Source organism: Rhineura floridana, chromosome 2, assembly GCF_030035675.1.
Source record: "Rhineura floridana isolate rRhiFlo1 chromosome 2, rRhiFlo1.hap2, whole genome shotgun sequence".
Classification (NCBI taxonomy): domain Eukaryota; kingdom Metazoa; phylum Chordata; class Lepidosauria; order Squamata; family Rhineuridae; genus Rhineura; species Rhineura floridana.
This window is the reverse complement of record NC_084481.1, coordinates 6,802,848-6,827,199: the sequence shown is the minus strand read 5'-3', so window position 1 is coordinate 6,827,199 and position 24,352 is coordinate 6,802,848. Positions and strand designations below refer to the sequence as shown.

The following is a 24,352-nucleotide window of genomic DNA, read 5'->3' as shown; positions in this document are numbered from 1 at the left end:
CAAGGGAGGGTTGGTGGGAAAGCTGGCACACAAAGAAAGAAGCCAACTCACAGGGGACTGGGGCCTTTAAAGGCACAGGTCTGGCTCCACCCCTTGGCTGCTCTTGTGAGACTGCCCAGGATTGTGGGTGATCTCATGAGAGCTGGGCCATGGATGGGAGGATTCTAACTCCTCCCTCCTGTCACTGCCTGGGGCACGCTCCACCCCACAGTTAGCGCCCTGTGCGGACACTTGAGACTTGGCTTCCAGTTTGTGGGCCATTGTTTAGTTTTTCATATTTGTTGACAAATGTTTGTTAAAATTTGGACAGATTCAGTCTCAGTAACTTGTAGCAACTCTAGTGGTATGCCGTCTGTTCCTGATGATTTGTTTCTTCCAAGTAGTATAAGAGCAGCTTTCACCTCACATTCTATAATTTCTGGTTCTTCATCATATGGTTCCTCCATGAATGAATCTGTCATCTTTGCATCTCTTTTATATAGTTCTTCAGTGTATTGCTTCCATCTCCCTTTTATTTCATCTCTGTCAGTCAGTTCCCTACTTCTGCATTCCAGTCCCCCATGATTATCAGCACATCTTGTTTTGTTGTGTGATCAATTTCTTCCTGTACTTCTGCATAAAATCTCTCCAAGTCCTCTTCTTCTGCGTTTGCCTTTGGAGCATAGACTTGGATGATGGTTATGTTAATAGGTTTCCTGTTTAATCTCATTGATATCACTCGCTCAGACCTTGCGTTGTAACTCCTAATTGCTTTTGCTACATCACTTCTCACTATTAAAGCAACCCCATTTCTTCTTAATTTCTCATTTCCTGCATAAAATATTTTGTAGTTGCCTGATTGAAAATGTCCCATTCCCATCCATTTTTATTTACTTGCTCCAGGTATTGTAATGTTGATACGTTCCATGTCTTGCTTGTCAATTTCTAACTTTTCCTGGTTCATGCTTCTCACATTCCATCTTCCTATTGTGTATGTCATAAAACTCCAGACTCTCCTTTTGCATCTGTGTGCATCAGCCTCTGGGCTTCCATTTCGCTTTGACCCAGCGGCATCATTAGTCACAGCGCTACTCGTACTTGTCCGTTGTTCTTCCCCAGTAGCTCGCTGAGTGACTTCTGACTTGGGGGTCTCATCTTCCAGCACTATCTTGTGTTGCATTTTGAATACTCTGTTCATAGGGTTTTTGTGGGAAGAGATATTCAGAGGTGCCTTCCTCTGAGTTTGGATGCATCTTAGTCTGTTGTCTCAGCTTTGACCATTCCGCCTTGGGTGCCCCTGCTAGGAGTCTAGCCTCTTGGTCTAGACTCCTGACGGCATTGCTCTCAGCTTGTTTGACATTCTCAAACCCCCTCACCACGTTAAGATGTGCATCCTAGGGAGGATCAATACCACAGAAGAACTTCCTGGTTTGACAATTTCAAGGATTTGCGCACACACAAATGTAGAAAAAATTGTCAATGAGGGGTTTTACGGATATTTTGTTGGTCACTTCAGAATTTTTTTTCTATTAGAACATGGAATTGGTTTCATCTAGAACACCTATGAGATTCTGTATTAGAAAATAAGGATCCCTTGAGAATATTTTGCAGCAACAGGTTTAAGAGCACAGGAAGCTGTCTTACACCAAGTCAGACTAACCTCCCATGAAGCTCAGTATTATCTACACTGGCTGGCAGTGTCTCTCCATGGTTTCAGGCAGGTGACATTCCTAGCCCCGTGTGGAAAAGCAGGGTACAACCACTAAGCTATGGCCCTTCCCCATTGCAATGCACTCTACTACTTTTCCTTAACTGCCATTTAACAATCTTTATCTACCTGTCAGGAAAATAATTAATGTCTATATGTTATGATGAATAAAAATGATGTGTTCACTTTGCCATGTGCACATGTTGCTAAGCCATAGCACACATCAGCTTCCAAATATGCACAATGCATACTTGCACAATTGGACTTCATATACATGTGTACGTTGGTAGTACTGATTTTTCTATATACGGAAGTTAACTCCATACAAGACGTATTCATGTGTTATGCTAGCTACATCCATTCCTGGCCTGCAGTACCTTGGGTTCATGATTAAACTATTGCTTCTACATAGAGATATGCCTGAAGATGGTCTGGAAGCTACCACTGATGTAGAAGGCAGCTGCCAGGCTTTTAAGTGATGCAGCAAAGTGGGATCATATGGCATCCTTAAAGAGCTGCAGTGAGTTCCTCTTCACTACTAGGACCAATTCAAGGTATTAGTGTATAAAGCCCCAAACAGATTGGAAACCAAGTAATTAAAGGAGTGCCTCTCTTGTTATCTGCCTACCAGTGCCTGGAGATCTGCAGGGGAGGTCCTACTTGTAGTCCCCTTGATGAGCCTAGTGTTTTTTTTGGGGGGCGGCAGTGACATTGGATAGGGTCTTCTTGATGGTGGCATCCTTGTTGTGGTATTCTTTTCTTGTGGAGGTGTGGCTGTTGTCCTCACTGTCAGCTTTCCAACACCAATTCAAGATACTTTTTCATTTGGGCATGAAAATTTCTAATGATTTTTAATTGTTTTAAATACTGTCCTGTGACAAATTTTATTTAATTATGTTATAAACTGCCCTGGAATCCTACAGGGAGGAGGAGGAGGGATATCCATGTTGACAGTAGGAGGCCACACTCACACCATACATTTATTCCACTGTTATTTCATGGCTTTTGAGGAGATAATGCAGGATATGTATTCCACTCTCCAAATTTCAAACGGTATTATAAAACACCCGACAGACAGAACAAACAAGTGGTTTGACAGAGAATGTGCTGATCTCAGGAAAAGAATTCACTCTGCCTATCGCTGTTACTGAGTAAATAATGAGCACCAACTCCTGCGCTCATACTACATGCTAAGAAAAGAATATAAGAAGCTCTTATATCTGGGGGAAAAGTGAGGCTATCAGGGACTCATGGCAAATGCTGATTGCAGCATCCATCACTCGCAGCACTAAATCCTTTTGGAAGCTTGTCTCCGGAGCTCTAGCTGACCATAATGGAAGCCCAGATTGTTATATCCCAGCAAATAACTAGGAGGATTACTTTTGTGCTGTTTTCAACGACCCAAAAATATCTAACTCTAGTCCTCCCCCATATCTTCTCTCCGATATCCCTGACTGGCCCCCTGTTGACGCTAATACTATTGAGGAACTATTATCCCAGTTAAAGACAGGCATGGCTCCTGGACCAGATGGTATCCCCTCGGAGCTGCTAAAAAGTAATATCAGCTGGTGGGCTCCTCTGCTGGCCTCCCTCTTTACTCTAATAAACAAATCAGGAATAATTCCCACAACTTGGCTGAAAGCCTTCATTGTTCCCATCTATAAGAAAGGACCCAAGAATGACCCAAGTAATTATTGGCCAATAAGTTTGTTGTCTATAGTGGGGAAGGTGTTCACCAGCTACCTAGGCTTAAAACTGAAAATGTGGATAAGTGACAACAACATCTTGGGAGAAGAGTAGATAGGATTCAAACCAGGATGCTCCACACTTGACCACTGTCTGGTATTGGCCCACCTAGTGCACAAACATTCTATATCACGAGGAGGCAAACTTTTTACAGCCTTTATAGACCTAAAATTTGCTTTTGATTCTATCTCTCGTGACCGTTTGTGGAGCAAATTAGAACTGCTTTCTATTGAGAAAAGGCTATTGTCCCTGGTTCAATATTGTACTAAAATACATCTATCCAGGTACGATGTAGCTTTCGAGGTCACTTCTCGAAGGAGATCTCCTCCTCACGAGGTGTCAGACAAGGGTGTGTCCTCTCCCCCACCCTATTTAACCTATATTTGGCTGATCTTCCTTCTGTCCTGGGAACGATACAATCCCATCCACCAAAGATTGGGCACACAAAAGTATTCATTCTGCTTTACGCAGACCATGCGGTTCTAATCTCCCAAACTCGGCTGGGTCTCAAGAGACTACTCAGTGGCTTTGTGGAATATTGCAAAGATAATTACCTTACAATTAACTATTCTGAATCTAAAGTAATAGTATCTTCCAGAAGAAAGGTCAGGTACCCTTGGTTCATGGGGAACGACAGAATCGAACAGGTTGACTCCTACAAATACCTGGGTATCTGGTTTCATGAAACAGTCAGCTGGAGAATCCAAGGCAAATATGTTAAGGCCAAAGCTGAGAAAAACTTGGGCGCAATGACCTGCTTCTTTTTCACAAAGGGCGGGAAATTTTTGCCAGCAGCAGTACATGTTTTAAGAACTAAAATAGTCCCGATGATACTCTATGGGGCACCAATTTGGTATCCCTACTTCGAAGGATCACTTAAACGAATTCAGTCCTTCTTTTTTAGATCTATTTTTGGTGTCCCAAGATGTGTTTCTGGAGTTACCCTTAATTTGGAGGCTGGCCTTAACTCTTTAAAATGCTTATTGGAGCTATGTCATTCAGTTCTGGCTATGCTGCTGTCTTATGCTCACTCACAGCTCACTTACATCTCAGGTAATGAGAGACCTTCTTAAGCCATCTTGGACCAAGGTAGTGGTGGATAAAGTTGTTTCAGTTGGCCTTTCTCCTTCTGACTTGCTCTCGATGGAGCTGGGTAGGGCCAAGGTGATTGTTAAACAGCAGCTAGTGGACATTGACATCCAAGAGCTTCTTGTAGCTGCTTCGGGCCCCTGTTCCCCTTGATCACTGGGTCTAACAGGTTTCCCTTGTAAAGACGGGATTCTCTATCTAAGTTGGCTATCTGTACCTAAGTACAGAAGGGCATTTTCTTTGGCACGATTCAACGCCCTACCTTCTAAACTCTTGGAGGGTAGATACGATAAAACTTGAAGGAATAATAGACGCTGCCCCTGTGATAACGCCGAAGTGGAGTCTGTTTTACATGTTTTGTTTAATTGTAGGTATTATGAAGGGGCCAGAAAAGATCTGTTACACCCCATTATGCAGTCCCTTCCAGGCCGCCCCCTTGAGTCTCTTCTGCCTGTTTTACTTGAGGGCTCTGACAAGGCAATTACTGTTCAAGTGGACAAATTCTGAACTTGGCCATTGTGACCAGACCCTGCAAGATTGTGAATTGCAATTAATTTTATCATATTGTTTTGATGTCTGCCATAGCTCTGTCACCAAGTAGTCTCATGTTAATATTTCTATATTGTATTGTGGTTGGTTGACTGAAATAAAACTATTCTCTTTCTCTCCTCCATTATTTCACTTTAAATATTCATGGCTTCACCCAAAGAATCCTGGGAAATGTTGTTTGTGAAGGGTACTGAGACTTGTTAGGAGGGTCCTATTCTCTCCATAGAGCTACAATTTCCAGAGTGGTTTAACAGTCAGTCCCTCTTTCCAGAGAACTCTGGGAATTGTAACTCTGAGTAGAGAATAGGAGTCTCCTAACAACTCTCAGCACCCTTTACAAATTAAACTTCCCAGGATTCCCAGGATTCAGACTTCCCTTGGGCATCTAGTTGGCCACTGTATGAACAAGAAACTGGACTAGATGGGCCACTGGCCTGATCCAACAGACTTTTCTTAGGTTCTTAAAGTGGAATCATAATGGAATAAATTTATGAAGTGAGTGTGGCTGGAGTTGTGCTTTTAGCCCTGCCTCTTCCATTCGGTCCTCTTTGTGTAACAATATGTGTTGTGTGTGGTTATCCGCAGAGAAATTTAAACATGTGAGTACTTACTCATGTGTAGGGGCATGGTGTGATTAGCACACTGGTTATGTAGGTGTCCTTATCATGCAGAGTGCCCAAACATGGGTAAGTGCTTGAATATTTGAATTTATTACACATAGTTAACAAAATAAACATAATTTTCATTAAAGTAATAAGTCCTAAGAAGGTACAATCAATGAGTAAAAGGAGGGGGAAAACTATGCACATTGTGTGCGATAGCCAGAGGTTTATAAAACATATGTTATTCACTAATAGGCAAAAAGCCTTGCGGTTTAAGAACATACCTATAGCCAACAGATATTTCTATCAAACTTTAAAAGGCAGGAAGATTGGGTAGCTATAGTGAATACACCAGGGGAACAGGAGACCTAACCTCCTCTCTGAGATATTGTACTGCCCTACAAATTGGTCAAAATGCAAACAATTTGGGTTGGTCTTTCACAGTCCAATCCACTTCCTGTGTAGCTTGGAAGAATTTGATACATGTGCCTCTGAGCATATAGTGAGTGGTGGCAACACCTGCAATCAGTCCAAATAACAGAAACAAGACTTGTGCTGTGGTGATCTTGTTTTAGCAGGGAGGAAGCAACAATATGTAATAACACAGGAAAGAAGCAAAGTAAGAAGAATACCAACAAACATACAAAAACGTAATTCTCCATCTTTGGAGATGGCAGGCAAGTCCAGTAGCTGTGAGTTCGGCTTTTAGAACACTATAAATTGGTTCTTACTGAGCATGCCCAGACTTATCATTGGGTTCAATACTAAATTTCTTTAATTAATTAAAAATCAGCCAGGGATTTTTTAAACTTTTAAACTGCAAAAGATGAAGGTCACAGTATGGAGCAAGGCCAGTAATAGGATTACAGGTACTCTGTGAACATGGCTGATTTTTAATTAATTTCAACAAATTATGAGAACTCTGACAGAAAAAAAGTCCCAAAGGGGTCTGGTTTTTCTCTCTCTCTTTTTACACTTTGGGCTCTCGATTGTCTCTGATTGTTTAGTGTATCGCCATGAACATTTAAACAGTTGTTAAGCAATCGTTTCTGAGTTCAGGACTATACGTTTTGTAAGGTTTTGTTTTCAAATGAGCTTATGGGAAGCATCAGAATGGCATGGAGGAGGTATTTTCAATTTAACATTGCGGAATGTGAAAAATCCATGCTGACTATAGTATACAGCCACTCTCGTGGCTATATAATTTCCTTTTTCATATAGTTTTCCTGTTCCTTTATAGTAGTGTATATAAAGAATAAAGGTAAATACTGTTTTGAATCTTGGTGTTCCAAAATACGATAAATAAAGACCACCATGCTACACACCTATTTACTTGTCCATTTTTTCCCCTAAGGTATGTCAGTTTTAACATTAATATTAATAACATTAATATTTATTAAGCCAGTCCAAAATTAATGGAGCTTCTTTCTTTTTCCATATGTTAGCAATAGTTTTTTTTGTTACCATCAAGAGATTTGAAATAATTTCTAAATCAAATTCAAGAATTACACCATCAAGAAAATTAGGGTCATTTGGTAGAGAATACCAGTAATGTATGAGATTATGATACACACATTGGTCCAATACACTTGTATCACAGGGCAGCTCCAAAATACATGTAGATAATCTGCTTGATTATTATCACGTCTCCAACATAGGCTCCGTGCTTCAGGTTATATTTTTGAAAACCTGTACGGTGACAAGGTCCATTGGCATTGTACTTTATAGAAATTTTCTTTTAAATCAGTTGACATTAATTGAAAAGGTATTTTTGACCAAGTGCATGTCCATTCCATCAGATGCTGAATATCTTTTTCCCATATCTTCATAAATGCTTCTTTCTTATTAAGTTTCATAATTATAGAATACATTTTTCCAATTAGACCTTTGTTTTTCCCTGAACTTAAACAGATTTTCAAACTCAGTCTCTTCCCTTAGTGGCCTGTATTTCCTAAATAAACATGTTAATGCCTCTCTTAATTGATATAAATGCAGACTGTTACCTCCCATTGAGCTAACCATTCTATGTATCATTTGAGTCAGTGTTCCAAGAGTATGTCTTTTATACAGTCTAAATTTGCCTTATACCATTTTTAAAGTCTCCTAACATTCCATTAACATAAATTGTTGGTTGTTATAAAATAATGATGTATACAGTGATAATCCTGGACATATTCTGTCTCTAAATTTATACCAAGTTAACAGACCAACATAAGCAGATGGAACTTTCATAGCAATTTGAGTCCAATTATTTTCTTTAATCATAGCATTTCATTTGATTTTCTTTTTAATATATAATTTTCTGCTTGGATAACAGAATATATTTCATACCAATGTTTAGTATCTGTAAACTTTACGGCATTATAATAGTTTTCCACATGTGAACTCCCATTCCTCCTTGTTCAGTGTTTTTATATAATATCTTTGCTGCTACTCGAGAGGGTTTATTTTCCCAGGTAAAATCCAAGATAAATCTATGCCAAGTTTGAAAGATACACAGTGGGACCTGTAATGGTATATTCATAAATAAAAATATTAATCTTGGTAATCTAGTCATCTTTACTACAAATATTCATCCCATCCAAGACATTGGCAGTTTTCTCCAGTAGCGGGATTCTAACTTCAAGTCTTGGTATATTTTATCATAGTTAATAGTTAAACTATTAACAACTTAATAGTTTAATCCTGTTTTAATGCTGATTTTATATGTTTATATGTTTTATATGTTTCTAGGTTCTTAATGATATGTACTTATTTTTATCTGGAAGCCGCCTTGAGTTCCAGTTTGGAAAAAGGGTGGGGTATAAATAAAGATAATAATAATAATAATAATAATAATAATAATAGTTGACTTAAATTGTTAGCGTCAAATCCTGAGTGATCCAAATTCCCCCCACATTTACAGGTTTATCCAACCAAGGAATATTCATTATCTTTGTTAACTCTCTTTTAATTTCTTCATCTATATCTATCCATTCAGATTTTTTTTAATTAACTTTATATCCTGATATATGACTGAATTAATCTGAAATCTTTTTCAAATTTTTGTGAGAGAGGGCCAGTTGAGTTAAGGTTAATACAATCTCATCTGCATAGAGTAATATTTTACTTAGTTCGTTCATATCGTATACCAGAACTATCCGAATGTTCTCTAGTTGCTATGACCAATGGTTCAATAGCTAAGGTGAATAGGAGAGTAAAGGGCATCCTGATTAGCACCTCTAAAAGGGGGAAATTGTTCTGATAAATATCCGTTGACAAGTGTTTGCGCTGTTGGCTGTAAATGAGTCTGCTTTTGACATTAAAATTAAAACATCACCTCCACTAAATAAACCCATTCTACTCTGTCAAATGCCTTTTGGGCATCTAAACATAATTGTTTTTATTTTGTAATTCTGCCACATTATAGTTAATTCCTTTCCTGATAAAGTACCTTTAACCATAATAAACCTTCCTTCATCATCCTGCAATATGTCATGATTAATAAAAAAGCATTTCTAGCTATTATTGCTATCCCTTTCTTTTTTGACACATCTGAGGCAGCAAATACCTAACTTAAGATAATTCAATTATTTTTCCTCGCCTTTTAAAATGTGTGTTTCTTGCACACTCACCCAGCTTTTTTTGCACATAGTTGTCTTGAAATCTTTTGTTGTTTAAATGGAGAATTCAGACCTTTAATATTCAGAGAAAAAATTATTGTGCTCATTTTATGTTCAAGCGTTACTCAAAAACTAATATGAAAAGGGGAAAAAGGAAGAAAAGGAAGACAACAATATATGAGAGAAAGAAAAAACCAAAACAAATAGATCCTTTATGACTTTATCTTCCTTAGTCTATGCTTCTTAATGAGCTATACTTGGAGTATTTAGGGGTTTCCCCAAGTATTTTTATTGTTCTACTCCTCCTTCTTATTCATCCTTGAATCCTTAGTTTCTCTGCTAGTATTTCTTATATCATTTGACTCTTTTTCCACCATTAATTCTCTACCTGTTCTATTTGTATTTGATTTTTTCTTTTCACTTCCTTGGTCAGAGTTCCCTTCCATCTGTTCTCTTAATATAATTGCTTCTTCAATTGTTTTAACCATTACTCATTCATTATTAATCATGACCAATAATTTAAATGAAATTCCTGACTTATATTTTATCTTTTTTTCCCCTGAGTAAGTAATGTAAAAATATTAAATCATTTCTTTTGTTTAAAACTTCTGGATGAACATCCGCTAATATCTCTGTCTGGTTTTCCTTTATAAAGTATTTCTCTCCTGACCAGTATCTGTAAGTTATTGTCTCTTTAAGTCTCAAACTGATAAATTTTACGAGAACATCTCTTGGATAAGCTACTCTTCCTGAAAAGGATTTACTAGATCTGTTTTTAATTCCTGTTCGAGAAGCTCATTCATGCCTACTGAGCATAACCTATCAAGTTGTGTATAGTTAGATACTGTTCTTCCAAAAAAACCCCTACTATATTTCCTTTTTATATGCCTTCTGGAAGGCCTCTTGAGTTTTAAATTCTTTTCTCTTAATTCCTGTGATATTTCTTTCAGTCTTGATTTATGTACCTCTAATTCAAAGCAATACACTGAAGAACTCTATAAAAGAGATGACAGGATGATAGATTAATTCATGGAGGAGCCATATAATGAAGAACCAGAAATTTTAGAATGTGAGGTGAAAGCTGCTCTTAAAATTCTTGGAAGAAACAAATCACCAGGAATAGACAGCATACCAATAGAGTTGCTACAAGCTACTGAGACTGAATCTGCCCAAATTTTGACAAACATTTGTCAAGAAATATGGAAAACTAAACAATGGCCCACAGACTGGAAGCGTTCAATATATATCCCAATTCCAAAGAAAGGGATCCCAGAGAATGCAGTAATTACCGAACTATTCCCTTAATATCCCATGCAAGTAAAGTAATGCTCAAGATTCTACAACAAAGGCTCTTATCATATATGGAGCGAGAAATGCCAGACTTCCAAGCTGGATTTAGAAAGGGAAGAGGCACCAGAGATCATATTGCATACATACGTTGGATAATGGAACGGAGCAAAGAATTTCAGAAGAAAATCACCCTGTGCTTTATAGACTACAGCAAATCCTTTGACTGTGTAGATCATGAAAAACTATGGAATGCTTTAAAAGAAATGGGGGTGCCACAGCATCTGATTGTCCTGATGCGCAACCTATACTCTGGACAAGAGGCTACTGTAAGGACAGAACATGGAGAAACCGATTGGTTCCCCATCGGAAAGGGTGTGAGACGGTTGTATTTTGTCGCCCTATTTGTTTAATCTGTACGCAGAACATATCATATGGAAAGCAGGATTGGACCAAGATGAAAGAGGTGTGAAAATTGGAGGGAGAAATATCAATAATTTAAGATATGCAGACAATACCATACTCTTAGCAGAAACCAGTAATGATTTGAAACGAATGCTGATGAACGTTAAAGAGGAAAGCACAAAAGCAGGACTACAGCTGAACGTCAAGAAGACTAAAGTAATGACAACAGAAGATTTATGTAACTTTACAGTTGACAATGAGGACATTGAACTTGTCAAGGATTATCAATACCTCGGCACAGTCATTAACCAAAATGGAGACAATAGTCAAGAAATCAGAAGAAGGCTAGGACTGGGGAGGGCAGCTGTGAGAGAGCTAGAAAAGGTCCTCAAATGCAAAGATGTATCACTGAACACCAAAGTCAGGATCATTCAGACCATGGTATTCCCGATCTCTATGTATGGATGTGAAAGTTGGACAGTGAAAAAAGTGGATAAGAGAAAAATCAACTCTTTTGAAATGTGCTGGAGGAGAGCTTTGCAGATACCATGGACTGCGAAAAAGACAAATAATTGGGTGTTAGAACAAATTAAACCAGAACTGTCACTAGAAGCTAAAATGATGAAACTGAGGTTATCATACTTTGGACACATCATGAGAAGACATGATTCACTAGAAAAGACAATAATGCTGGGGAAAACAGCAGGGAGTAGAAAAAGAGGAAGGCCAAACAAGAGATGGATTCCATAAAGGAAGCCACAGACCTGAACTTACAAGATCTGAAGAGGGTGGTTCATGACAGATGCTCTTGGAGGTTGCTGATTCATAGGGTCGCCATAAGTCGTAATCGACGTGAAGGCACATAACAACAACACAAATTCAATTTCTAATTCTCTATTTTTTGCTTTCTTTTCTCTCTATAAATTTTTAGATTCTATTTGCGATCCTTCCATGTTATCAATTTTTTTAGTATTATTTGCTATTCCTTTCTCCAGTACAACCACTACTTTTTCAATATTGTTGATTTTTTCCACAACTGTTTCCAGTTTTTCCTGGGTATTCAAATCTTTGTTCTAATCTTTTGTCCAGGTGCCTATTGATTCCTGCATCTTCTTTTCCTGTTCTGCAGCACATGCTTCAATTTTTTATCATTATCCAGTTGTCCTTGAGCTATTTTCTTTTCATGTACTGCTTTTATCTCCTTTAAAATGTTTGTTGTATTTTATCCTGTGGGGATACACTGTGTTCCTCTGTCTCCTCCTCTCTTATCTCTTGCTTCTGTTTATTTTTGCTTGACTCCATTTCCCCCCAAAATTCTGTTATTTTCACTTGAACCTCTTGTAACACCATTCAGTTAAAGATTTTTCTTGTTAGCTTTGTAAATAAACATAGTCAACCTCAGCATAAAGCAGTTATGAGACAGCCAGTTAATTATAGATAATAATGACAGTATTTAGAAGAAGAAAAAATAATCTGTTAATTGCAATTCATTCCAGGGTTCTTTTCACGTATATAAATCACTATAAATAATTATATTTTTATCCACTTATATACATCTCTGTTATGTATATTTGCAAATTCCAATCATTTTTAATAATTCATTAAATTCATTAAATAGTTAATATTTGACAGATCAGTAAATAAGTTGATATCACAGTCCATTCAGCTTATCAGAATTCCCTCCTTCTTCTATATGTTATACTTTATCCTTCAGTATCTTTTCTATCTATGCCTTAGGTATTCACAGTCTCATGGTATATGTTTTGTCCCAAAAGTTTTTATATGTGAGCCTTTACCTCTTCAAACAGCTGTCTTCCTGCTTTCTTTTTTCATAGTTTTAAGATGCGCTTAATTTAGTCTTATTTCCCTGTATTCATGCTGGGTTCACTAAGCATTAGTTTTCTTCCTTTCTAATTTCTCTTCTTCTCCTTTGGTTTGCTTAAGCAGTCTTCCCTCGCAACCTTGCTTCTTGCCAAAGCCTCAACATGCTCTAGCAGTGCTCCTCTGACAGCACTGGGGGCCCCTCACTCTGGTGTCTGCCAGGTGTTTTGTAAGCAGATGCCCATCTTCAACACACCTAAGTGATGCTCCGGCGCTGCAACAGAAAGGCCTCCCCTCTTGTTCCAAGTGGGGGGAGGTGTCATTTGCTGTGGCAATGGAAAGCAGACAGTGCCTATGGGGAGGGTGAGGTTGGGGTCAGTGACCTTTCCCACCCCATAGTCTTCCCTCTGTATATTTGAATTTCTATGCAGAACAACTGAACGTAACACATGGTTGTTGCAGGAAGAAGACCCAACAGAGGAGGCAGGGCTGCATGGTGGAAGACCATGATGAATGACTGGTCTAAAGTTTGATTCGATGGCATGGATACCTATCATTTCATTTTCTAAGTGTGGACTCTACTTGTGGCTGAGGGATTTATTATGAGCACTCTTTGTCTATTATGTCTGTTTTCACCCTTAGTATGTGTGAAAATCACAGATCCTTGAAGGATCCCAACTCAGGTGTTTCTCGGTGAGTCATCTGGGGGTGTCTCTTGTTTGGAAGTCCAATCAAGAGGCATACCCAGAATAGTGACCCTCCTCCAACCATGCTAGTCCTGTCCTGTCTCTGCACGAGTGTGATTGGGAACACTTTAAGAGGCAAATGAGGGACAGTTGTTTATCAGGGAGAAGTACCCCCCCAAAAAGGAGACTTTCTCTGATAATTGGGAGGAGAGATGTGAGAAGTTAAAGCAATCTAGATTGTGTATGTATTAGGAATGGGGGAGAATATCTGCCATATCGGACCTGGCACCAGGTTCCAGCTGAATTCAATAGCTTGCCATCTTTTCGGACTGGCACCTATTCCTTGCTGTGGTCTGCAGCTGTAATTGGCATGGATTTTGTGACCGCACCTGCAAATCGGCAAGAATTTATTCTTTCAAACTTTCCCCCCTATTTTACATTGAGTTATTTTCATAATGCTCCATAAATGGCACATTTCCATTAAGAAGCCAGTGTTTCATGCCCTTGTGACCTCCGTCACTTGTCAATCAACCACTTGCCAAGCCCCAGGCATTACTAACAAGGAAAAGTAGCTTCAATTAGCCAATTTAAAACTGTGTTTCATCATACTTTCAAATACCTGTGCCGTGAAGCCTCCTGGGGTTGTTCTTTAGCCCTGTTTTTCTCTGCTCTCATGTCCCCTCACTTCCCCAAATTTTAGGAACCTTAATATTTTACAGAAATGTTCCCAATGAAGCCAATTTTGTATCTAGAACATCCTAAGGGTAAAGGGTAACCCGTTCATAAACCCAACACCATTTGGCTCCCATCAGGTAACCTCCAAGGCTTTTGCCTTGGAATCCAGAAAGCACTTGTTGCAAGAGGAAGGGGAAACTGTTCCTCTCTTCTCAGAGGGTCCTTAGAGATCTGCCCTTCTTTCGTAAAGAACAGATGAACAAACAACGCATATGCAGACATTTAACATACATTATAATACTTTGAGACCTCCACGGTTCCTGACGTTGATAACGACACAATTTTGGCCACTGAAAAACAACAACCGTGGATGGAATCACCCAAAAATGTGCACAGCAGATCGAATTGGCAAAAGCAAGAGCAAGTGGGAACAAACAAAATGGTGGATTGGGATTAAACAACGGACTATCGGAATGCAAGTGGATCGGAACCATGCAGCAAGCCCCATCCCTAGTATGTATTAAGATTTTAGAATGGTTAAAACAGTAATAAACAGAAGAGTCCAGTAACTACAAGCCCATTATTTGAGCTTTAGCGCTATACAATTGAAGGAGGGAAGTATATGCTTAACTCTCAATCACTTAAATTGGTGAGACTAAAGAGATGCTTAACACTGGCTGGATTGTGTCCTCTGTATAGACGATCATGTCCTTAAGTGGAAAAAACCTGTAATTTTCTCAAAATATCATCTTGGTTGAGATGCTGTAATTATTTTTCTACCCAGAAATAGGTCCCAGTGAGTTCAATGATACTTACTCCCCCAAGTGCAATTGCAGTCTCAATCAGATACTTGGTCAAAAGTATAAGAATGATTATTTATTAAAATGTCCAAATGGGTTAGTATTCTTGCTACTCTTGAAAATCTTTGGATTTGTTTTTATTGTTTGAGTTTGGCACATCTGCATTTCTGTGGCAGGGTGAGCTGGATATGATAAACTATATGATGTGTGCTAAAAGAGACTTGAGCAGAATTTTAAACCTGTGTAAGTCTTCATTCATTCACACCCAATTTGCATTTGGTCTTTACTGAATGTTTTCCATAAGTCTTCAAAGCCAGTTTCTTCCTCTCCCTCATTTCTAATCTCCTTGAAGGCAGTTTGATATTACTAGCTTTCAGCACAGTGCTTCAGCACATTTTTAAAAAATAATAATTGTTATCATTGTGGGATAAAAGTTTTATTATTTGTGCCAGATGGAGACTGGAGTTCCCTTCCAGTCAACCAGAATGAGATAGCCGTAGCTGGTCCCAATAAACAGATGCCAGGCAGTTGCAGGAAATTATATGCTGATGTCAGCAACTGTATTTCCAAGGCATAATCGCCTTAAATGAACTTTGCTGCATCGAGGATATAATGTTTTTAATGAGGTAATTGGCATACATGTGTAATTGCTGTACAAAACAATCAGTAGATTTCATCAACATTGAAAGTATCAGAAAGCGGTGAAACTTGGCTTGAGCATGTGTTTTCAGTAACCTGTTGACTTTATGCATATATAACAGCATAACTTCACTTACAAGGAAGACAAATTAATGCTTATTGGCAGAATTAAGGAACAATTGAGATATTAATTTATCATTCCCAGTATTAATTGTGTTTCTTTCAAGAAAAGGAGGGTAAGTTCTAAGAATTAGGATGCATTTGGGGAGATTTGTGGTCACTTTTCCACCACATTTCTGAGCTATTTTTTGGGCTTTGCCAGAGTCCCTGGGTTTTCATGGGGCTCAACACCCTTTCTGACAATTCAGACAGTCTTGAGTAATGGGGTGCTGGGATTCTTCATATTTTTTCCAGTTTCTTCATCATTAATGTGAATGAGTGGGCAGAAAGGCATGTGCGTCTGCATGTTACTTGTAAACAGTGACATAATCTAAATTGTCAGTTACTTCTGAGATTGTTTTGTGGATATAGAGAGACAAGAGAGGAAAGCAGCTGGAATGTTTTGAATGGGGATACCAAGACGTGAAGCACACATAGAACTGAACAAGCAGACAGGGTAGAAAGAGCAAACATTATTTTTTTTTATGAGGTGAAAAAGTGTGTCAACTCTTGGGTTGAAATGGACAAGCTGAAAATGGTAGATTCTTCTCTATTTATTGGGTTTGAGCAGCAGCAGCAGCTTGGGAGACGGTTCATTAGATGGAAACACCTGCCAGTACTACTGCAGAGAGATAAGGTGTGAGGTGGGAAAATCCATCCTTACCAAAAACAACCATGAAGACCTAGTGGAGGCAGGAAGTGTCACGGTCAGCACCCTTCAAGCACCTGGCAGCTGAGTGGTATGCAGTGGGTGCGGACTATTATGTCAGTAAAGGCTGCTAATCAGCACTTGAGGACTTCTACAGTGCTGATTAATATATCTCCCACCTCCACTGCCACCTCATAATGGTTTCTGACAAGGTTTCTGTCCTGCCTCAATTATTCCACAACAGCAGCAAGTGTTTCCTTCCAGTGACCCACCTCACTCACCACCATGCTCATTCTCCTTGATCTCTTGGCAGCTTTTAATACAGTTGACCACAGTATCCTTCTGGAGCATCTCAGGGACGTGAGGGTTGAGGGTACTGTGTTTCAGTGGTTCCACTCACACCTCCAGGGGCACTTCCAAAAGGTTGTTATGGGAGACTACTGTTCAGCACCATGGGAACTGTCCTGTAGTGTTCTGCAGGGTTCCATCTTGTCTCCCATGCTATTTAACATCTATATGAAGCCCATGGAAGCTGTCATCAGGAGATATGGAGTGAGGTGCAATCAGTATGCAGATGAAACCCATCTGTACCTCTCTATTCCATCTGAATCAGGAGAGACAAATAAGGTGTTGGACCAGTGCTTGGAAGCAGTGATGGCTGGATGCTGGCCAATAAACTGAGTCTGAATCCTGAAAAGGCAGAGGTGTTATGTGTCCAGAGTTCTCATGTGTGGGAGGTGGGAAGAACAGCCTGTTCTGAATGGGATTACCATTCCCTTGAAGGAATAGGTCCGCAGCTTGGGAGTACTCCTGGATCCAACATTGTCACTGGATGTTTTCTATCTCCAGCTTGTTTGCCAGAGATGACTTGGCCACAGTACTCCATGCACTGGAAACTTCCAGATTGGATTATTGCAATGCTCTCTATGTGGGGCTGCCCTTGAAGATGACTCTGAAATGTCAACTGGTCCAAAATGCAACAGCCAGATTACTGGCTGGGATTCCCTTTAGAACTCATATATAACCCCATTCGTATCAAAGATATAGACCTTCAATACTCTGTGTCCAGTGACTGTAAATCCTGTTCACCTATGCATCTAGGCTTGAGCTTCCCATTCCCTAACCATGCTGCTTACCTGGAAAATTTGACCATCCCGAAATATCGGAAGAGCTAGATTTAATTGTCTCCCCTCTGCGATATTGGAGGGCCGCTTTCAAGGTATTCCTTATGAGAAATGTCCCTGTACGTCTGTCGATGTTGAAACAATAGCCCATGTTTTTTTCACCTGTAACTATAATAATGCCGAACGTTCCAGATTTATCTTTCCTATTATCAAAGGCTTCCCAGGTAGATCTACAGATTGGTATCTGAAATACCTAATGTCTGATACAGACAAGTCAATCTCAGAGTCAGTTGCAAAGTTTTTTAATTCAGTCCAGAGTTTACATAAGAAGGATACTTTTTAAATTCGTTTGTTTTAGGATAAAGCCATCTTGTATTACCTCACTGAATTGCTATATTTGTTTTACCTCATTTGTATATTGGGTCTGTGACCGCATAATAAAATTTGATTTGATTTGATATAACCTCATTTTAAAACAGCCGCATTGGTTACCAGTTCGTTTCCAGGCCTAATGCAAGGTGCTCTGCTAGTGTTTAAAGCCTTAAATGACTTAGCACCCAAATATCTGTAAGACCACCTCCTTCCTTGCAGACCCTCTCAGGTGATGAGATCAGCAGAGGGGGCTCTTTTGGTAGTTCCACCACCCTCAGAAGCTTGGGGTGGTGGTAGCCCAGGAGAGGGCATTATCTGTGGCAGACCCTAAGTTGTGGAACTCCCTTCTCACAGAGGTGCATCCGGCAACTTCCCTGTACAGTCTTCAGTGAATGCTGAAGATGTACTTCTTTAGCCTGGCCTTTGACACCTGAGATACATATTTTTTTTGTGATGTGATTTTAGGTTGCTTTAAGCTGTTTTTAATGATGTATTTTAAAACTGTTGTAACCTGCCCTGGGACCTTTGGATGAAGAGTGGGTAAAAAAATTGAAATAATCATAGTAATAGTAGCAACAATCATCATCATCATCATCATCATCACTGTTGTGCTTGGGTATACAACCATTTTCCTTGTGTACCCATAAAATCCCATATTTGATTTGGAGGAGCTTGAAGTGTCACTAAGTGGAGTTTTCCTCTTTTGAACATTGGGTGCCAAGGAAGCAAGTGGCATTTCTTTTGCTGCCATAAATTAACAATTGTGAGATATTCCAACATACACACACCTAATAGGCCAGAGGTATGAGTGGCCACACAACTGACATATTGTGGGCACCAACCCATTAATAATGAGTTTCCAGTTAAATGAAATGGGTTTTTAATCAAGAACTGGACAAATATCATTTCCTGTGATTGAATTGTCTATAGCAGCCTTTCCCAACTACTGGGCCACCAGATGTTGTTAGACCACAACTCCCATCAGCCTCAGCCAGCATTGCCAATGGTCAGGAAAGATGGGAATTGTGGTCCAACAACATCTGGTGGGCCACTAGTTGGGAAACGCTGGTCTATAGCATTATAATAAAACTGTAAATGTAATGCCTTCAAGTTGATTCTTACTTATGGCGACCCTATGAATAGGGTTTTCGTGGTAAGCAGCATTCAGAGGGGGTTTACCATTGCTTTCCTCTGAGGCTGAGAGGCAGTGACTGGCCCAAGGTCACCCAGTGAGCTTCATGGCTGTGTGGGGATTCGAACCCTGGTCTCCCAGGTCGTAGTCCAACACTCTAACCACTACGCCACACTGGCTCTATAAAGGACAAAATTGAAAAGATACATAAATATAAATATGGGGAAACACAGTTATGCATGAGCAGTGCTTAGTGGATTGCATCAAAGCACTGTGCATTAATTGGTAATAGAAACCTGTAGTCTTGGTTAAGGCAGCATGCAAATGTCATTATGCTTATTTCTGAGAAAGCTTTCAAGAATATATTCCATGAGCTGTGTTTACTTGTAAAAAGTCATGTCTTCCTTTCTTTGTTGCTGCTCAGCACGTCCATAGAAGAATGGAGCTGGAAAATGACATTTAATTCTATGAGTAGCTAGCTGCATTTAACAGAAAGTGGTGCAGCTAGGATCCAGAGTTCCACTATAAATTGCCTCTTATTTATATATGTTTGAAACTTGGTGCAGGTTTTCTGAGGAGCCCTTTTATTGCCCATTTTTCAATTGTGGGAAGGCATGAAGTTCTCATAAAACTGTAGTAGTGGTTTCTCTTAAGGAGTCCTTCCAGGGTCAAGCTTTAAAGGCACTGTAAAAAAAAATCAGTGTCTAAATTATCTTTGTATTTTATCTCTACTCTCCCTGAAGGTGGACCTTGTCACAAGTCCTGTGGAAACCGATGCTGGGGACCTTCAGCAGATGAATGCCAGACCTGTAAGTATATTAGATTAAGAAAAGAAGAATATAAAATGAGATAGGGAAGATTTACAACACTCCAGTGTTCATGCAGATAGCCTGTTAACAGCAACCCTCTGCATGTTAATAATCAATGAGAGCTTTCTTCTCATTGACAGGAAGTCACTATGCAGCAAATTTATGAGAAATTTAGTAGTAGGATCCTGAGGTTGTAGAATGGACTGCAGTAGAGTAAGTCTGAACTTATTCAGACTGGAGAATAAGTTGTCATACTTTTGAATATTGCAGTACATGAAAAAAATGCCTAAAAATAAACAACAACAAAAAGCCTAACACAACAACACAGAGTGGACTAGGTTAGAAGCTTTTGTGTTAATTCTCTTACTGTCAGGGAGCTGTTGACTTGGGGAGTTATTCAAAAAAAGAATATCTCGTTGTGGCCTGAAGTGGTAAAGCCTACTCTTAAGGTTGGAAACAGGTGGGCGCAAACAACGATGGACAAGTGGGTGTGTGAAACTATCTCCTCAGGTTACTCCTTGGAGTTTTCCAGGTGCCCAAGGGAGAAATTTATAGCAATCCCATGGTCCAAAAAGGCAGACATGCACCAGTCATTTTGCAAGGCGATAAGTCTCCTCCTGTCAATCTGACCTGTGAAGCCGGTCCCAACTTGTCTGAGGCCTACCTCCATGTTCTCATCAACAAGAGTCACAAGAGGTTCCTGCATTTTTGTTACAGAAGCTGGCATTTTCAGTACCAGGCACTTCCTTTTGGGCTTACCTCTGTCCCCAGGGTCTTCAGCAAGGTTTTGGTGGCCTTGGTTTGTTTATTTGTTTATTTATTTATTTATTTATTGCGCTTGTATACCGCCCCATAGCCGAAGCTCTCTGGGCGGTTTACAGCAATCAAAAACATTAAAACAAATATACTCGTCTCAGAACTGGGTGTGTGTGTGTGTGTGCAGGTACATCCTTATCTTGATGGCATCCTGGTAAGGGCACCCTTGAGGGAGCAATGTGGAGACCACCTTGCAATGCTTGCAGAGCCACGGGGAACCTTGAGAAGAGTGCTCTAGAGCCCTCACAGGACATTACTCATCTGGGCGTGAGGATAAATTCGTAGGAGTTGCAGATGCATCTTACAGACAAGCAAGTGAACAAGATTCAGACCTTGTTCAAAGGTGGAGAAGGTGGCAACTTTGGAATCTATCGATCTGATGAAGTTAGCCAAATTACAGGGCATGCTAGTCTCTTGCCAGGAACTGGTGGACTGGTTACATTTTCATTCCTGTGCTCTTCTCCAACTACTGACTTCTTTTCAGGAGCAGATCATTCAGTTATGCAATCAGAGTATTCCAATTCCACAGGCATTGCAGAGAGAGCTGAGGTGTTGGCTAGCTCCATAGTGGCTGCTGAAGGGAGTGAGCTTGGAGTCTCCAGTCAGGGAGGTGATCGCCTCACTTGCCGTTCTGTCCAGCTGGGGGTCACATCTGGACTCTCATGTGATGCAAGGGGTGTGGTCTGCCAAGGAAGCACAGCAGAACATCAACTGGCTGGAACTTTGGGCAGTGAGGTTGGCGGTGTTGGACTTTGCTTGCCACACAGAGGGATGCCATGTGCTGGTGAGAACTGACAACATGTCTACAAAGACATACATGAACAATCAAGGGGGCATGAGATTGAGGGCCCTGATGCAGGATGCACACCATCTGTTCAGCTAGGCGGAATCGCATCTACATCTATGATTGGCTCACCAGAACAGTGTTTTCGGATGGAGAATGGAAATTACACCCTCAAGTCTTCCAGCAGGTGGCGAGCCACTTTGGGTGTTCAGTCCTGAACCTTTCTGTGCCACAGCACAATCCTCAGATGCCGTTTCTTTTCTTGCCACGAGCCAGAGGGGCACTGGCACTGGATGCTCTGATAACAGAGTGGCCCCAAGGACTTCTCTATGCCCTTCCACCCTTCTGCCTTATCCTTCAGACAATTCGGCAGACACGTCTCCTGAGGGCACAGGTGATACTCATTGCACTGTACTGGCCAAGGAGAGTGTGGTTCCTAGAACTGCTACATCTTTCCAGGGAGAGGCACTGGTGTCTTCCTCCTGGAGGGGAGGGTCTACTGATCCAGGAGCCCATAGTACATCCTCTTCTGGAGTTATTCCTTCTGATAGCATGATGGCTGAGCAGCTGTGGCTGAGGGAGATGGGATTCTCAGGGGAGGTCCTAGATAGGCATCTGTCTTCTTGTAAGGTATCCACAAATAAGGCATACATTTCAACTTGGAAAATGTTCCTGGGTTGGTGTCATGCCCGGGGGAGGGACACTTCTTCCAGGGAGCTGGTTGATTTTCTGTGGTTCCTTCAGTAAAGATTAGATAAAAGTCTGAGTACTAATACCATTAGGTGACAATCTGCAGCATTAAGTAGTGTGCTGGGCTCTAGAAGGGAATTTTTGTTATCTACACACCCTGTTTTTCAATGTTTTATTAAGGGGGTTGGGCAGCAGAATCCTCTAGTAGTACACCGTTTCCCTATGTGGAACTTGAATTTTGTATTATTTGTGCTTATGGGTCCTCCCTTTGAGCCTCTAGCCGCTTGTGATATTAAGTTCCTTACACTCAACATTGTGTTTCTGGTTGGCATTACATCAGTATGTCGTGTGTCCAAGCTCGGGGCGTTATTTTCTCATAGTCAGTTATGTGTGTTCCACCAGGACAAGGTGATCCTTCGCCCGGACCCATCGTTTATTCCCAAAATTAATGATCTGTTCCATCGGTCACAGGAAGTGGTTTTGCTACCGGTCTGCCTTAACTCAGGTACATCTAAGGAAAAGCTATGGCATACCTTGGATGTCCAGAGGGCTCTCCGGTTCTGTTTGGACAGGATTTCTGCTTTTTGCAAGATGGAGGCTCTGTTTGTTACTTTTGGAGGGAAGTTCCCTGGGTGTAAGGTTTTGTTTTCCTCCATCTCATGCTGGCTCAGGGAGGCCATAGTTCTGGCCTATCAGGGACTAGGGAAGGCCCTTCCTGGAGGTCTTACAGCTCATTCCCTTTGGGGGGCTTCCACATCAGCAGCCTTCAAGAGTAGTTTTCCTCTCTTAGATATATGCAAGGCTGCCATTTGCACACATTTTCTAAACACTATAAAATTGACTCCTGGGCCTCTGCGGATGCAGCATTCGGACAGAAGTTTCTACAGAGAGTATTCATGCATGAACATATGTCCAGAATCCCACCCTGGGACATTATGTTCTGTTACATCCCAAGGGTTAGGAAACCTCCAGGAAAAACCGGAATTTCTAATCCTGGAGGTTCCTGGAGGGCAGGACCCCACCTCTTCAATCAGATATTTGGGTGGGTTTGTGGCTTCTGCCAGCACCATACATGTGGGGAGGTAGTTAGGGCCTCCCAGGGATTTCCTGGCATTTTCTTATATTTTGATACAAATGTTATTGTGTTTGTTAGTTGTGTTCAGTTTTTTTGGACGTTCCCCTGGTTCCTATTGGAGTGGTGGGCCAGTCAGGCTTGGTTCCTACTACGCTGTTGGAGCCTGAGTGGGGATGAGGGGTTGTCCTTGCTCTAACATCCAGTCTGGGGAGTGGGAATGGCCCCTCCCCCTGGATGAGGCATTCAGAAGTAGACCCTACCTACTCAGCAAGAGGGAGGTTCCATCCCAAGGGTTAGGACTGCCCTCCAGGAATAGAACTTCAGGTTTTCCCTCATAAATAGATGTTTTAATCAGCTGGCAGAACACCATTACTATATGTGCCTACCATATCTCTAGCTGAAGGCTATTGCACAATATGGGGACTACTGTGTATACCTTCAGTATATACCCACTTCTAGCCATGGTGGATAAATGCAAGTCTACAGTATGACATAGCTTCCATCTGGCCATTTTGCTTGCGCTATATTGTCAAGAGTTGAAGTGCCTGCTCACAGACTGTAATTATTGCAAATTTCACAGTATCTCCTGACCCATTATCATATTCATGACATTTTTTATATAAGCAAAGGGCATGTGATTGTTAAACTGACTGTGGAAACGTTATTTGCAATAGTCAACATTGTTTGGCTGTTTTTTATTTTTGTTTTTTTCATCAAGAAATATTTGAAGAATGAGCCAGTGTTAGCTTTGATCAATGTGCTTGAAAGAAAGGGGAGGAAAGGCACTTAAATGTTCAGTGCAATGGTTGCTGTTTTGAGATACCATTCATCCATCCTCTAGGTTTTTTCCTCCCTCAGGTCTAAGCAAGGAAATATATATATTTTTAGATATGTACATGAAAACATTTCTAACACATAACCAAATAACATGTTTTGTTTCCAGAAACAAATCTCTTGAGGGCACGTCTGCATGTTAATACATTTTTTAATGGAGGGATGGAATAGAAAATATTCTAATGAGCCCCCCTTCCAAGCTAAGATCCAAATTATTTTTTTTGGGGGGGGGGATAAAGCTGAAATATCTTAATCCCCATCTTTCATTTCAAATTACATGGGGAAAATACCAGTTGGATACTTTTGCTCTTGAATGAAAA

General features: G+C 40.4%; 1 protein-coding gene across 6 annotated transcripts in view; it reads left to right on the top strand.

The window, feature by feature from the left end:
* ERBB4 (erb-b2 receptor tyrosine kinase 4) overlaps nucleotides 1–24,352 on the top strand; it is a 1,247,562-nt gene that overhangs the window by 908,929 nt on the left and 314,281 nt on the right. For all 6 annotated transcript variants that reach the window (XM_061607686.1, XM_061607684.1, XM_061607681.1 and 3 more), the window contains one exon: nucleotides 19,768–19,833. In XM_061607686.1, coding sequence (XP_061463670.1) covers nucleotides 19,768–19,833 — 66 coding nt within the window. The remainder of the gene's footprint in view (nucleotides 1–19,767; nucleotides 19,834–24,352) is intronic.